Source organism: Microchirus variegatus, assembly GCF_963457635.1.
Source record: "Microchirus variegatus genome assembly, chromosome: 5".
In the NCBI taxonomy this organism is placed as follows: domain Eukaryota; kingdom Metazoa; phylum Chordata; class Actinopteri; order Pleuronectiformes; family Soleidae; genus Microchirus; species Microchirus variegatus.
Genome location: NC_139806.1, coordinates 20,383,145 through 20,395,295, shown reverse-complemented (window position 1 = coordinate 20,395,295; position 12,151 = coordinate 20,383,145). Strand labels below are relative to the sequence as shown.

Genomic DNA, 12,151 nt, shown 5'->3' with positions numbered 1-12,151 from the left:
CTCAAATCTCTGGAAACTCATGAAACTCATTATCTAGAAAATTTCCCTGTGAAGTTGATTTAGCTAAATTAGCCTCACAACAAGTATGGTGAACTGGCTGAACAGCTTTTCATTATAGTTGGGCGTGTTCTATTTGATGTCAAATATTTGTCATTTAATTTATTTGGAAAATTCACAATCCTGTGGCCTTATTCAGCCATTACGAAAAGTAATGCACTGTCTTTTCGTAAGCTTTCGCACTTAATTTTCGCCACGGTCACGTGATTCACTATATTCCCTATCCCTGTCCCTTTCCCTAACCTTACCTGTCACCATAACCATAACAGTAACCGTGACGTGAGGTAGAGACCTAAAAAATGTCGGGTATAACTGAGAAACAGAAGATAATCAGTTTACCAAACGCATGCGCATTCGTGCTTCACTCGCACTTCAGATTTTTTTACACTGAAGCACGAGTGCATGTGTCATAAGATTTTCGTAGGATAACGCACAAAAGATGGGGTACATACTTTTCGTATGTTTTTATACAAACCCTTCATGAGATCTGAATTAATGCTTCTGCTGAGGCATGTCACAAGGCTAAATTGACTTACAGGTCTAGTGGATTTAAGAAGCCAGAGCCCAGCCCTTAACTGTCAATATTTTGTGTAAACTCAACTTTTCCTTTCACTACAAATGACGAGTTGGCTCGTCACATTCATAGGGAGGAGCATTAAGTCTATATATAATGTAGGATGTGGAGCTTTACTCCACATAACTGTGTGGTCCTCAGCGTAATCAGTCATGGGACTCCTGCTCTCTATCCTTATTGGCATTCTTGCCTCTCTGATCGGAGGACTTTACCTTCTTGGTGTGTTTCGAAGGCAGCAGCCAGGAGAGCCCCCTTTGGATAAGGGGCTCATCCCTTGGCTGGGTCATGTCTTGGAGTTTCGCAGGAACACACTGAAATTCATCGAGAGGATGAAGCAAAAGCATGGCGATATATACACAGTACAGCTGGGAGGGTTTTATATTACATTTCTTCAGGATCCTCTATCGTTTGGACCTTTGGTAAAAGGGAGTAGAGAAAAACTAGACTTTAACAAGGTTGCAAGGCACCTTGTACGCAGAGTATTTGGTTATGAAGCTGAAGAGGATAAGCACCATATTCTCCAAGTATCCAGCAACAAGCATCTCAAGGGAGATGGCCTGAAGGTACTGACACAAACTATGATGACTAATTTTCAGAATCTGATGTTGCACAGAAGTGATGGAGCTGCAGACAAAAGCACCTGGATAGAAGATGGACTCTTTATGTACAGCTACAACATTCTTTTTAGGGCCGGCTACTTGTCTCTGTTTGGGAACACACCACCTGAGTCAGAAGGAAGTGAAGAGAGATCGAAAGACAAGGATAGAGCTGAGACACAGGCCTTATTCTCTGAGTTTCGTAAATATGACCAACTCTTCCCTAACCTGGCGTATGGGGTGCTCACACCCAGGCAAAGATCGGAGGCAAAGAGGCTGATGGAACATTTCTGGAAAGCTCTGTCAGTGCAGAAGATGAGGCTCAAGGACAACATCAGCGGGTGGACATGGGACATACAGCAGTTCAGAAATGATATGGGTGTGAAGGAGTCAATGGTTGACAGGTACATGTTTGTGCTTCTTTTTGCCTCTCAGGGCAACACAGGGCCAGCCTCCTTCTGGCTGATTCTCTTTCTCATGAAACACCCAGAGGCCATGGCAGCAGTAAAGGAAGAGGTAAATAGGGTTATGAAGGAATCGGGACAGGAAGTGCGACATGGCGGTCCTTTAGTTGACCTGACCCACGAAATGCTGATGAAAACACCCATCCTGGACAGTGCTCTGGATGAGAGTCTCCGACTCACTACTGCACCCCTTCTCAGCAGAGGTGTGGTTCAGGATATGACTCTCAAAATGGCAGATGGTCGTGAATATTTCATTCGCAAAGGTGACAGAGTGGCAATGTTCCCTTACAGTGCAGTTCAAATGGACCCAGAGGTCCACCCTGACCCAAGTTCATTCAAATATGACCGCTTTCTCAATCCAGACGGGAGCAAGAAAACAGATTTCTACAAGAAGGGGAAGAAGGTGAAGTATTACAACATGCCCTGGGGTGCTGGGGTCTCAATGTGTCCTGGACGTTTCTTCGCTTCCAGTGAAATTAAGCAGTTTGTTTTCCTCATGTTGGTCTACTTTGAGTTTGAGCTGAAGAATCCTGATGAGAAGATACCTGAAATTGACTACAGGAGATGGGGCTTTGGATCCATGCATCCTGTCAGAGATGTTCCGTTTCGGTACAGACTCAGATAACCAACTTGATAGGTTTGGATTTAGCACTTTGTATGTTACAAGGCAATACATTTATCATCATAATGAAATGAATGTTAAAAATGAATGCTGAATTTTGATTAGTGACTGTGCTAAATAAACAAAATCTTGATTTGGACTGAAGTATGAGCCTGCCCAACTCATACTTCAGGGCTATATTTACTTGTGTTTGCTGGTTAAATTAAAATATTGCATGTGACTAATAACTGAAGATTTGTTTTATTATTTATTTATTTATTACAGCTCAAACAGAAATGTGGTCCTGTGATAGATGAATGAGCCAGTATTAAAAATTTAGACACTCTTATTTGGAGCAGGAACAAAAATACTTCATAAAAAAAAAAAAAAAAAGGTTACGAAACCTTTATTCAAACATGGCTACTTATCTCCTTCCAGATTAAATCCCAATTGTGTTTGTAGGGAACAAAGGCAACCAATGAGGAAACCAGCCCCCCAAGGGCCAGATGGTCAGCGTTCAAAGCCCCCTGACCCCTCCTGTCCTTGCCCTCTCTGTCAGGGCTGCATGTGTTCTAAGTGAGACAGGATGCCCACCCAGCAAAGCCACACTGCACACTGCTGGTACAGTGTGTGTACTAACATGGTATTGAATAACCTGTCTGATTCAAATGTAAATGTGTAGACCCCCCCCCCCCGCCCCCCCCCCCCAAAAAAAATCAGGATGTATTAAAATAAATAAATTATGGGTGAACAATTAAAAGCCTTTTTTAAATGAAAATTTGCATTTGAGGTTTATGTGCAGCAAGAATGAAGGTGCTCTGCATCTACACTGCACCTCTCCTCTCTTCTCTGCTGTGGTTTGCAAGATCTTGAAATGTGCATGAATGAACTGTCATTGGCTCAAGTGACATTTTGGAGCTGGGGGGCAGTAGTGGAGACATGCAGCACAACCTTTGGTACCACAGACATTAGGAATGTTAAGATTAGATGTGGTCAAGACGGACTGGTTTGCCTGTAATTAGAATGACAAACCACCAAAGACATCCCCTGGCCATGCTTATCTGATATGACTTTATCTAAACCACTGAAGCCTGTTTCAACACCAAGCCCTGGGCAGTTTTAACAGTAATCAACACAAAAACATGTAAACCCATGGTCCAGCTCCAGATACAGGCTGCCTGACATGACTGTGTTCACGGTGATTAATCAGCAAGGGTGACATTTTCACCAATGAAATAATGACATAAGAAATAAACACACACACGTGTAAAATGGAGTTGTATCATACATGTTTCCCTGGCACAGGTTAAGAGTATACATTGACACCGCAAAACCTAACCAAATTCACAAGGTGTCTCCAAAAAGCTACAATGCTATTCGTGCAAATGTAGAGACACAAACAACGTCAAAAAAAAGAAGCTAACAACGTTTGAAATGAGGCATTCAAACAGCTTACTGTTAGACTTTGCTTGTACATTAGTAAAGTGGCTCACCCGCTACTAAAACGGAATACCCCGCCACTCGCAAAAATAAATAGATATATTAAATAAAATATAAACAGAACAGGTTTCCGTCGTGTTACCTACCACTGAAACCACTGAAACAAAGTTAAAGTAAACCGTCTCCCATGACGGAGCTACAGGCTGGGGTACGACCGTCACACACGGAGCGTTCATGTTGTTGAGATATATTATATACAAAAAAAACACGACTCACTTCTTTCACAGCACACGTGACAATACACACACACACATGTGCTGAGAACATGAGATGGTTAAAATGATGAAGTTTAATACGGGCTTACCTTTATCCACGGGGAAAACGCGTCATAGAGTCATGTCCATGTAGAGTGCGATAGGGTCTCATCACCAAAACCAACCCCGACAACACCAACAACATTACCGCTGCTGCTGCTGCTGCTGCTGCTCAGACACAGCTGATCTGTGCACGGTGAGGGAGCCGCCATGTGACGTCAGGGCATTACTGCACCCTTCAGCTTCAGCTTGCTGCTCCGATGTTGGCTCATAGCTTGTAGCCCACGTACAGCAGCATATTTATTGTAACACAGTAGCATTTGTAGTGCACGGAGTCCCAGACATGACATGGGTGAATTTGTGGCCACGAAATATGTCAAATGTTCCCACGAAATAGGTAAAACGTGCGCACGCATAATATTACTGTAATAACATTCTCATGAATTACCTTGAGAGGTATCCATGTAAAGCCAGCGAAGATCGGCAGAGGCGATTCTAGAGTCTGTAGGGGCCATGATGTTATAAATAATTTGACACCAACGAAAAATGTATGAATTCAAAATATTTTTTTTTTTTCGAAATGAATGAAATAACATGGAAAAACCTTGTAATTAAAAAGTATGTGAAACTATAAATGTAAAGAACAATAAAATACTGTAAATAGCTTTTAAAAAAACTATATAAACTTATTTTAAAAAATACATTACACTGTAAAGAACCCACATTTTGACAATATAAATATATAGAACAATAAAATACTGTAAATAACTGGAAAAAAAACATATACAAACTCAGTGAAAGATATGCATTACACTGTAAATAATCCTCTTCATTTTCCAACTTGCAGAACGATAACTTCACACAGGTTAACGTGAGGTGGGGCCCCTTTAGGGAGGTTTCCTTCTGAGATGTCGTTGCAAATCAGCCATTATTTTTTAAGGGGGACGGGGAGGCAGCTGGTAACTGCACATTTCAGTAAAAACAGCCCTCAGGCTCCGAGTGTCAGGGGCCCCAAGCAGTTGCCTGACCTGCCTGTTCACAAACTGTACCTCTGAAGATCGGGATGGACAGAGATAGTATGATTGAGTTGTGATTGGAATCTACTGAGCCCCAGACACGACATGGGGAAAAAAATTATAATTTGTGGCCACAAAACACTAACTCGTTCCCACAAAATAGGTAAAAAAAAAACGAAATACTAATTCGTTATTTTTTCCCCATGTCATGTATGGGGCTCCTTAGTAGTGTTTTCATCATAGTATAATGTACATATAACATACAGCAGTGGTGTGTGCAGACATTTGAGGGACACGGGCTCAAGTGAAAAAAGGACGTCCCCTTATAATTACTCATAGAAAAAATAAAGTTAAAGTAATAATCTTGTACGTACGTGAATATTTCTTTATTCCAATAACAATACACTCGTGCAGAATGTTGAACAGGCAGTATGACAAATGACATAATAGATAAAAAATGAATGAATGAACAAACAAATGAATGAATGAATGAATGAATGAATGAATGAATGAATTAATTAATTAATACATGTATAAATAAATAAATGAACGAATGAATAAATGAATACATAGGAGAATACATAAATAAATACATAAAAGAATAAAAAAATGAAATAATAAAAAAAATACATAAATAAATTAAATAATAAATAAATGAAAGTCACACTGATAGACAGAAAACCTTGATACATTTCTTCAATGTATTTATGTATTTATCTATACATTAGTTTATTTTCCTTTATTTATAATTTTATGTAATCATTCATTTCTGGATTTTATTTTGAACAACAATGAGATAAACATTTCTCACCAGTGAGGCAAACAAAAAAAGGTTCATTACTGTGTTGTGTCTAAAAGTGTGTTTGCACAGTGCATAAGCAAGTCAACACATGTGTAGATATGTTGATATACTGTATAAAGGATGTATCAAATGCATCATGGCATTGTGGTGATCAGTGGAGAACAACACTGAGTTCAATTTATAGAGAAAGGCAAAATATAATTTTAGAGGCAAAATACCACAACATATGATACTTAAAAATCAGCAGATCAATAGTGACATGGGGAAATACCCCTTCAACAGTCTTTAACTGTGTTAAATAACAATTTATGAATACACTGTGGAAAAGAAAGGGATAAACAACTAAATTTGAAAATTCACTGATGAATGCATAGATAGATAGATAGATAGATAGATAGATAGATAGATAGATAGATAGATAGATAGATAGATAGATAGATAGATAGATAGATAGATAGATAGATAGATAGATAGATAGATAGATAGATAGATAGATAGATAGATAGATAGATAGATAGATAGATAGATAGATAGATAGATATGAGTCCATCCTCTGAACAGATGAAACACTGCCCTCTGTTGGATGACACAAATTTTCGACTGAGAAGTCTAAAAACATCTCCCTTTAAAAGTATGACTAAGATTGATAAAACTCATGGAATGGCGAATATGAATGAAGGTGGTTGCAAATCAATAAAGACTGGCACAACAAACAAATAACAAAAAAAATAAATGTCATGGGTAAATAGTCATCTTTTTTGAAATCTCAGTGACAAAAGGCCAAGCATGAGTCCAGCTGCTGTCCTCCAGGGAGCAAGTTACAGCAATTCCAAAGCATTTCCTGTTCAACATGTGTTCAATCACAGAACAGCATGCGTAGTTTGATTTAGTTTGAATTAGATGTTGAGCCGAGTTAAGATTTCAACTTTTGGAAACCAAATTAATCCTGTATTACGCTTCAAAGGAGAATTAGAACATAAATAAAAAAATCTAATGGAAAGAGTCCCTCATCACCAAAAACCCAAATATTCATGTGTTAGAGGACATTACTTAAAAAAGTAAGTAATCTCTTGTCATAATCAATCACTTCAGCCTCAAGGATGTTAGATATCTGTGTAACTTAAATGTCAGAGCACTGACTGAAGACACTGATGACCATCTGACCTTTCTGCAGGGCAGAGCTTTTGCTAATTAAAAGTACTGTCACAAATACACAGTGGCATGCATAGACATTTGGAAGGGCATGGGTGGAAAATTAAAAGGGAACCACTAATAGGGGCCACTAATAAATAAATAATAATAAATAATTTCCCACATTGTCACAAACCTGCGTATACCTACAGTGTACAGGGACATCCTTTGCATCAAAGCATCACTTTCTATCACTGAGATGGGCATTTTCAATACAACACTGAATATCATTTCTTCTAAGGACATCCTTTGGGACACGATCATGTAGGGGCAGTAGAGAACTTCATACAGGCACTTTTTGATTGCAAGGGCACCCATAGGAAACTCAGTTGCAGACTGCATCACTTTTCTCCACAAGAAAGGCACTCCTTTAAACAATCATTTTTTTGGCTTGTTTTTTTAATTCATATTTTTCTTTAGAGGCCACAAATGAATAGCAGCCAGTAAGGCACTTACTTGTGTATTTACCAGTCTAGAAGGTGATTTAGGCAATCACCCCCTGTGGATCTCAAACGTTTCATACCATATACAACCTGAGAAAATAACAAGCTCTCACAGTAACACCATTATCACCAAAGTAAAAAAAACATTGGTGTAAATAGGCCGAACAATGTCAGACTTTTCACTAATTATTAATTATTACTCATTTTCTACACACTTGTATGTGCTGTGTGACCAGGGCCAAATACCAAAAACATTAAAGACATAATGTTTCATCACTGAATAGAATAGAATGGAATAATTAATGATGCACCTCATTGTTGACATATTAATTACATAGGCACTGTCATAAAACAAAAAATAATCACACATCACCATAGAATAGAATAATCAAATAGAAAAATAGAATAGAAAATAGAAAAAATATATACTAAAATACTGTTCAAGAACCAAAAACATTAGCAACTGCAATATTAGATTAGAATTACAATCAAACATAATATAAACGCCGCTTTATTTTCATTATAATTATGAACTAAAAGCGGTATATAATAGAATAGAGATATTGAAACAATCTTGAACAATGTGATTATTATTTAAAAACAACTTAATGCTAACGTTGCTGTTGTAAAGTCAGGGAGCAGCGAGGTGTTGTTGCCTTATCGTCGTTCTGTGTGAACTCTGAGAATGCGCTCTGCACTGAGCATGCGCAGTACTTGACATTTTGAAGTTGCTTCTCCGGGGTGTTTGAACAGGAAGGCGGACATGTTGGTCAGGCTGTGGGAGAAAATCGGGCACCGTCTGCTGTTTTCCCCCCCGAAAAAATATCATAACCCTATTTTTATGTCTTTCGTCTGAGACATGAATCAGTTTGGACAGGAAACAGTCGCAAGCCAGTGACGGTGCACGGGATTCAGCGGATGGACTGCCTTTAAACGCCTAAAGAGTCCTTGTATAAACTGTTCGAAATTTGGAAGAAGCAGAAGTTTTTCCCCTCAACTACTTCTACTTTTGAGCTGTCAGATTCGTTCGTCGTTTTCTGCAGGGGCCTGGCACAGACATGGGAACCGGTCTGGACTAATCTCCCGACATGCTGTACTTTCTCAGAGAGACATACATTGAATTTTTAATTGCCTTTTGTTTGGATGCACCAACATTTTAAGCTCTTATCCTCAGCGGCATCCTGCGGAGGCTGACTAATCTGTCGCCGTATTTATCGCTTGCTACTGAAGTTGTTTGTCACTCATTCTGGAGGAAATTATCTCTCTACTCTGAAAATGTGGCTTTTGTGTATTCGGCGCAACCTCAACTGTTTCACTGTGTGTGAAAGCTCGACGAGAACAATGTATTTTCTTTGAAGTGCGGAGTGAAGTTCACGCGAAGAAGGAACATTTGGCTAGCTAGCTAGCTACCACCGACTGCTAAAGCTAGCTAGCCAGCAATCTGCCTCGCCACTGTTTTTGTTCACAATCTCCTAGAAACCCGGGACTGAATTTGGCAGCAAAAATGTCAGCTGGGGAAAGTATGGAGGCTCGATTTGACAAAATCGACGTCATGCTGAAGGACCCGAAGTCAGAAATAAATACGGATTGTCTTCTGGTAAGTTTGCAGCTTGCTAGCTAGCTAGCGAGTCGGGTACTACTTGGAACCAAATTATTTCCGACACCAAACAGTCGTCTCAGTTGTCACTAAAGACATTTGTTGATGTTGCCTGTTTAATTTGAACAATTAACTTCAAACGCACGCATTCGTGTGTGATTATAGTAAGGTTTTCTAAACGTGAGACAACTATCAGCTAGTAACTTGTGTTTCCATAGTCGGATAAACTGTCAGCCAAAAATAATGAAATTGTAATTGCTAGTAACAAGATAACAGTGTCACTAACATAAGGAGCGTCTTATTTAAACGCACTGGTAACTAAATATGACTAACAGGTGGCAACCGTGTGTTTATTCTTCCCAAACAGACGTACATTTTCAGATTGTCAGTCACATTTTTGGTTCTGGTCAAGCGAAGACGAGTCCTGTTTTTAAGTCTTGAGTGATCAGCTGTATTGTGGCTTTCAGATCACTAGGAAGTGGGGGTGTAGGTGTGCTGATGATGTGTCCCGATCTAAGCTAAATTTGAAGTGATAGGTTACCTTCTAGTCTGTTGTGACCTGTAGGCCCCCAGCTGCATCAGTACACCTGTTGGTTGGAGTTTGCCCTGGCTGCTTCCTGTTTGTGGGTGACAACTCACTCCAGTGAATCCAGTTTGAGGAGTGAAGAAGGCTGCCCCTGCCACGTGCTAAACCATAAAGCAACACCTTCATAGGATTTTATTATACACAGCAATCCCAGCAACTGACTCACCATGGAGTGGATGCCAAGGGGGTGCTTTTGTGTCAAGTGTTTGTTGATATCATAGGCCTTTCAGCTTGGGTGACAGTGACACTGTGGTTTTTGTTGTTGTTGTTGTTAATGTCTTTTTTAAAACAAGCATTTGATTCCTGAGCTGAATTTCTGTATAAACTGTTATCTGGCTTATGCATCCAACCAGGCTGTGTAGAATGGCAATAGCCGCATCACCTATGTAAATGGTATAATATACTAGCAGCACACTGTGCAGTCATCTCATAAATTCAGCGAAGAAGACCGCAACACTGTGGTTACTGCTATGCACTGACATAATTTGTTGAAACCTTCCAAAACAAATGGCATTGATTCTTCTCTCTGTTAATGCATGGTGTATTTAAAAATGGAGACTATTGTTTACCATTACATTCCTGTTGGCATCCAGACGTGATGCTTTGCTGTCAGTGCAATATGTGTTGTACCAAACTGCATTTTGGCATAAGGTTGGTGTGTTGGGGGATTGTGCACACAATAACATTAATAATTCCTGTGTCTTGACTTTATGACATGGGTTGTATTAATTGGCAATCAGATTTACTAGGCAAATGAACATCAACAAAGCAGTTTTTTTTTTTATAAAGGGGGGGGTTCTTCTAAAACCCCACCCACCAACCCAACCTAAAGTGTTTGTGTATACTAGGCTGCTGGAGATAGTTGTCTTCTTTCAAAGAAAACTTGCTTAGTCTCCATGACCTCCCGTCCTGTTGCAAAAAGAGGCAATTAAACTCACCTAAAAGTGCACACTTTCTGCATTTTTAATGGCAAAAAGCTGTGGGGACTGTTCCTGCTGGCAGCCACACACACAAGGGTGTTGTTCCTCTTTTTCCCCCCTTTCTGCAATCTCCCCTGATCAATGAATGGAGGCCTTTTGCTGAGGCTCTCCCTGCCACCATGCAACTCCACCCACAGCTTAATAAAATTCCATGCTAATCAAATAACCTCTTGTCTTTGACCGGCCTGGAGTTCCTATGTGTCCCAAAGCCATTCTGGATACAGTTGAGACCAGGCAGGCATCTCTGAGGTAGCTGGGTGTGGGCTCTACTCTCTACCCATAAACCAAAATTATGTGGACTGAAGACTCATGTTTCTGAAGGCTATGAATCAGGACATTTAACTCATAAAGCAGCCAGCATGCTTGGTTATGAGTAATAGGTTCCATCAGAATGCACAATACAAGCCTTTTACTGGCCATGTTTCTGTACCTTGGTCTTGAGCTGGCATTGCTTCCTGTCTTATGTATAGCACTGTTGATTTTGCTCCCCCCTAAGAACCCTGGCCTGTGTTGTGTGAGTGATACTCGGCCTGCACCTCACCACTCAGCTTTGGGCTATGAGGACTGTATTCCAGCCCTGTCACCCTTATCTTCACTCAGTAAATTTTCCTGCTTGGGGAGAAGAGTTCCTTATCTGAATGGATTGCCCCTTTCTCCCATCATTGTGCTGTAGACAGCCATTCTGAGTGCCAATCTGAACTGACAAAATTCCTGACATTGTGATGTGAAAGCTGACTGACACAAGAGCAGCGAGCATTGCCCATGTGCTACTGTTGGCAGCCATCAATAACACCCATCAAAGCATGTTATCAGCTGGTATGTCTCCTGCAAGGAACACCTATGAACGTTTGCATGGCAGAAGAGTGAGCAGAATTTCCGAGTTGCTTTTGCACTTGATTTTTATCTACTAGTACTGCTTGTTCCACATTTAATAAATTACAATATTTGAGTTTGAACTTGTTTTGCCCAGGCTTTACCTCTATTTGATAAATGTAAAGGCTTCCTGGCACAGTCTTTGTTCTTACTCTGACACTTGGGGTAGTCTCTCTGTATTTTGATCCCTCTTTCATCTGCTATTTGGACTCTAAATCTGTAATAAGGGTAATTACAGGAAACTGCAAGGCCAGTAAACCACGTTTGTAGACAGTGATTGACTGTGTGAATGCTGCATGTACACGTTAGGGTGGATGCTCTTATTTTGAAGCAGTTTAAATTATAAATTGACACAATTAGTAACTGGGTTGTAGTACAATTGTACAGATGAATTGTTTTATTAAATTAATTTGTTAATGAATAGGCATTCCAGTTTGACACCTGTCAGTAATTACCTCTTAAATTAGATTCTGACAGTGCAGATGGAGTGCAGGATAGCCTTCTCATTTCGCTGTTTACATACTTGTGACTGATGATAGTGCTGTTTGAGGAGTAAAAATATTTTACTTTTCAATATTGTGCTTTTGTTTTGCATCTCCATGGTCAAATAATGACTT

General features: G+C 39.8%; 2 protein-coding genes across 4 annotated transcripts in view; both read left to right on the top strand.

The window, feature by feature from the left end:
- Window positions 1–783: 783 nt before the first annotated feature.
- Window positions 784–2,316, top strand: LOC310927607 (7-alpha-hydroxycholest-4-en-3-one 12-alpha-hydroxylase-like; the record flags this gene model as incomplete). The annotated part of the gene is made up of 1 exon (XM_083889950.1): window positions 784–2,316. One exon carries the CDS (start codon window positions 784–786, stop codon window positions 2,314–2,316), a length of 1,533 nt encoding a protein of 510 aa, XP_083746076.1.
- A 5,953-nt stretch (window positions 2,317–8,269) lies between these two features.
- rock1 (Rho-associated, coiled-coil containing protein kinase 1) overlaps window positions 8,270–12,151 on the top strand; it is a 28,327-nt gene continuing 24,445 nt past the window's right edge. For all 3 annotated transcript variants that reach the window (XR_014592823.1, XM_083889464.1, XM_083889465.1), the window contains exon 1: window positions 8,270–9,095. Coding sequence is in view for 2 of the 3 variants with exons in the window: in XM_083889464.1 (XP_083745590.1) it covers window positions 9,003–9,095 (93 nt within the window). In the remaining variant the exon portion in view is untranslated. The remainder of the gene's footprint in view (window positions 9,096–12,151) is intronic.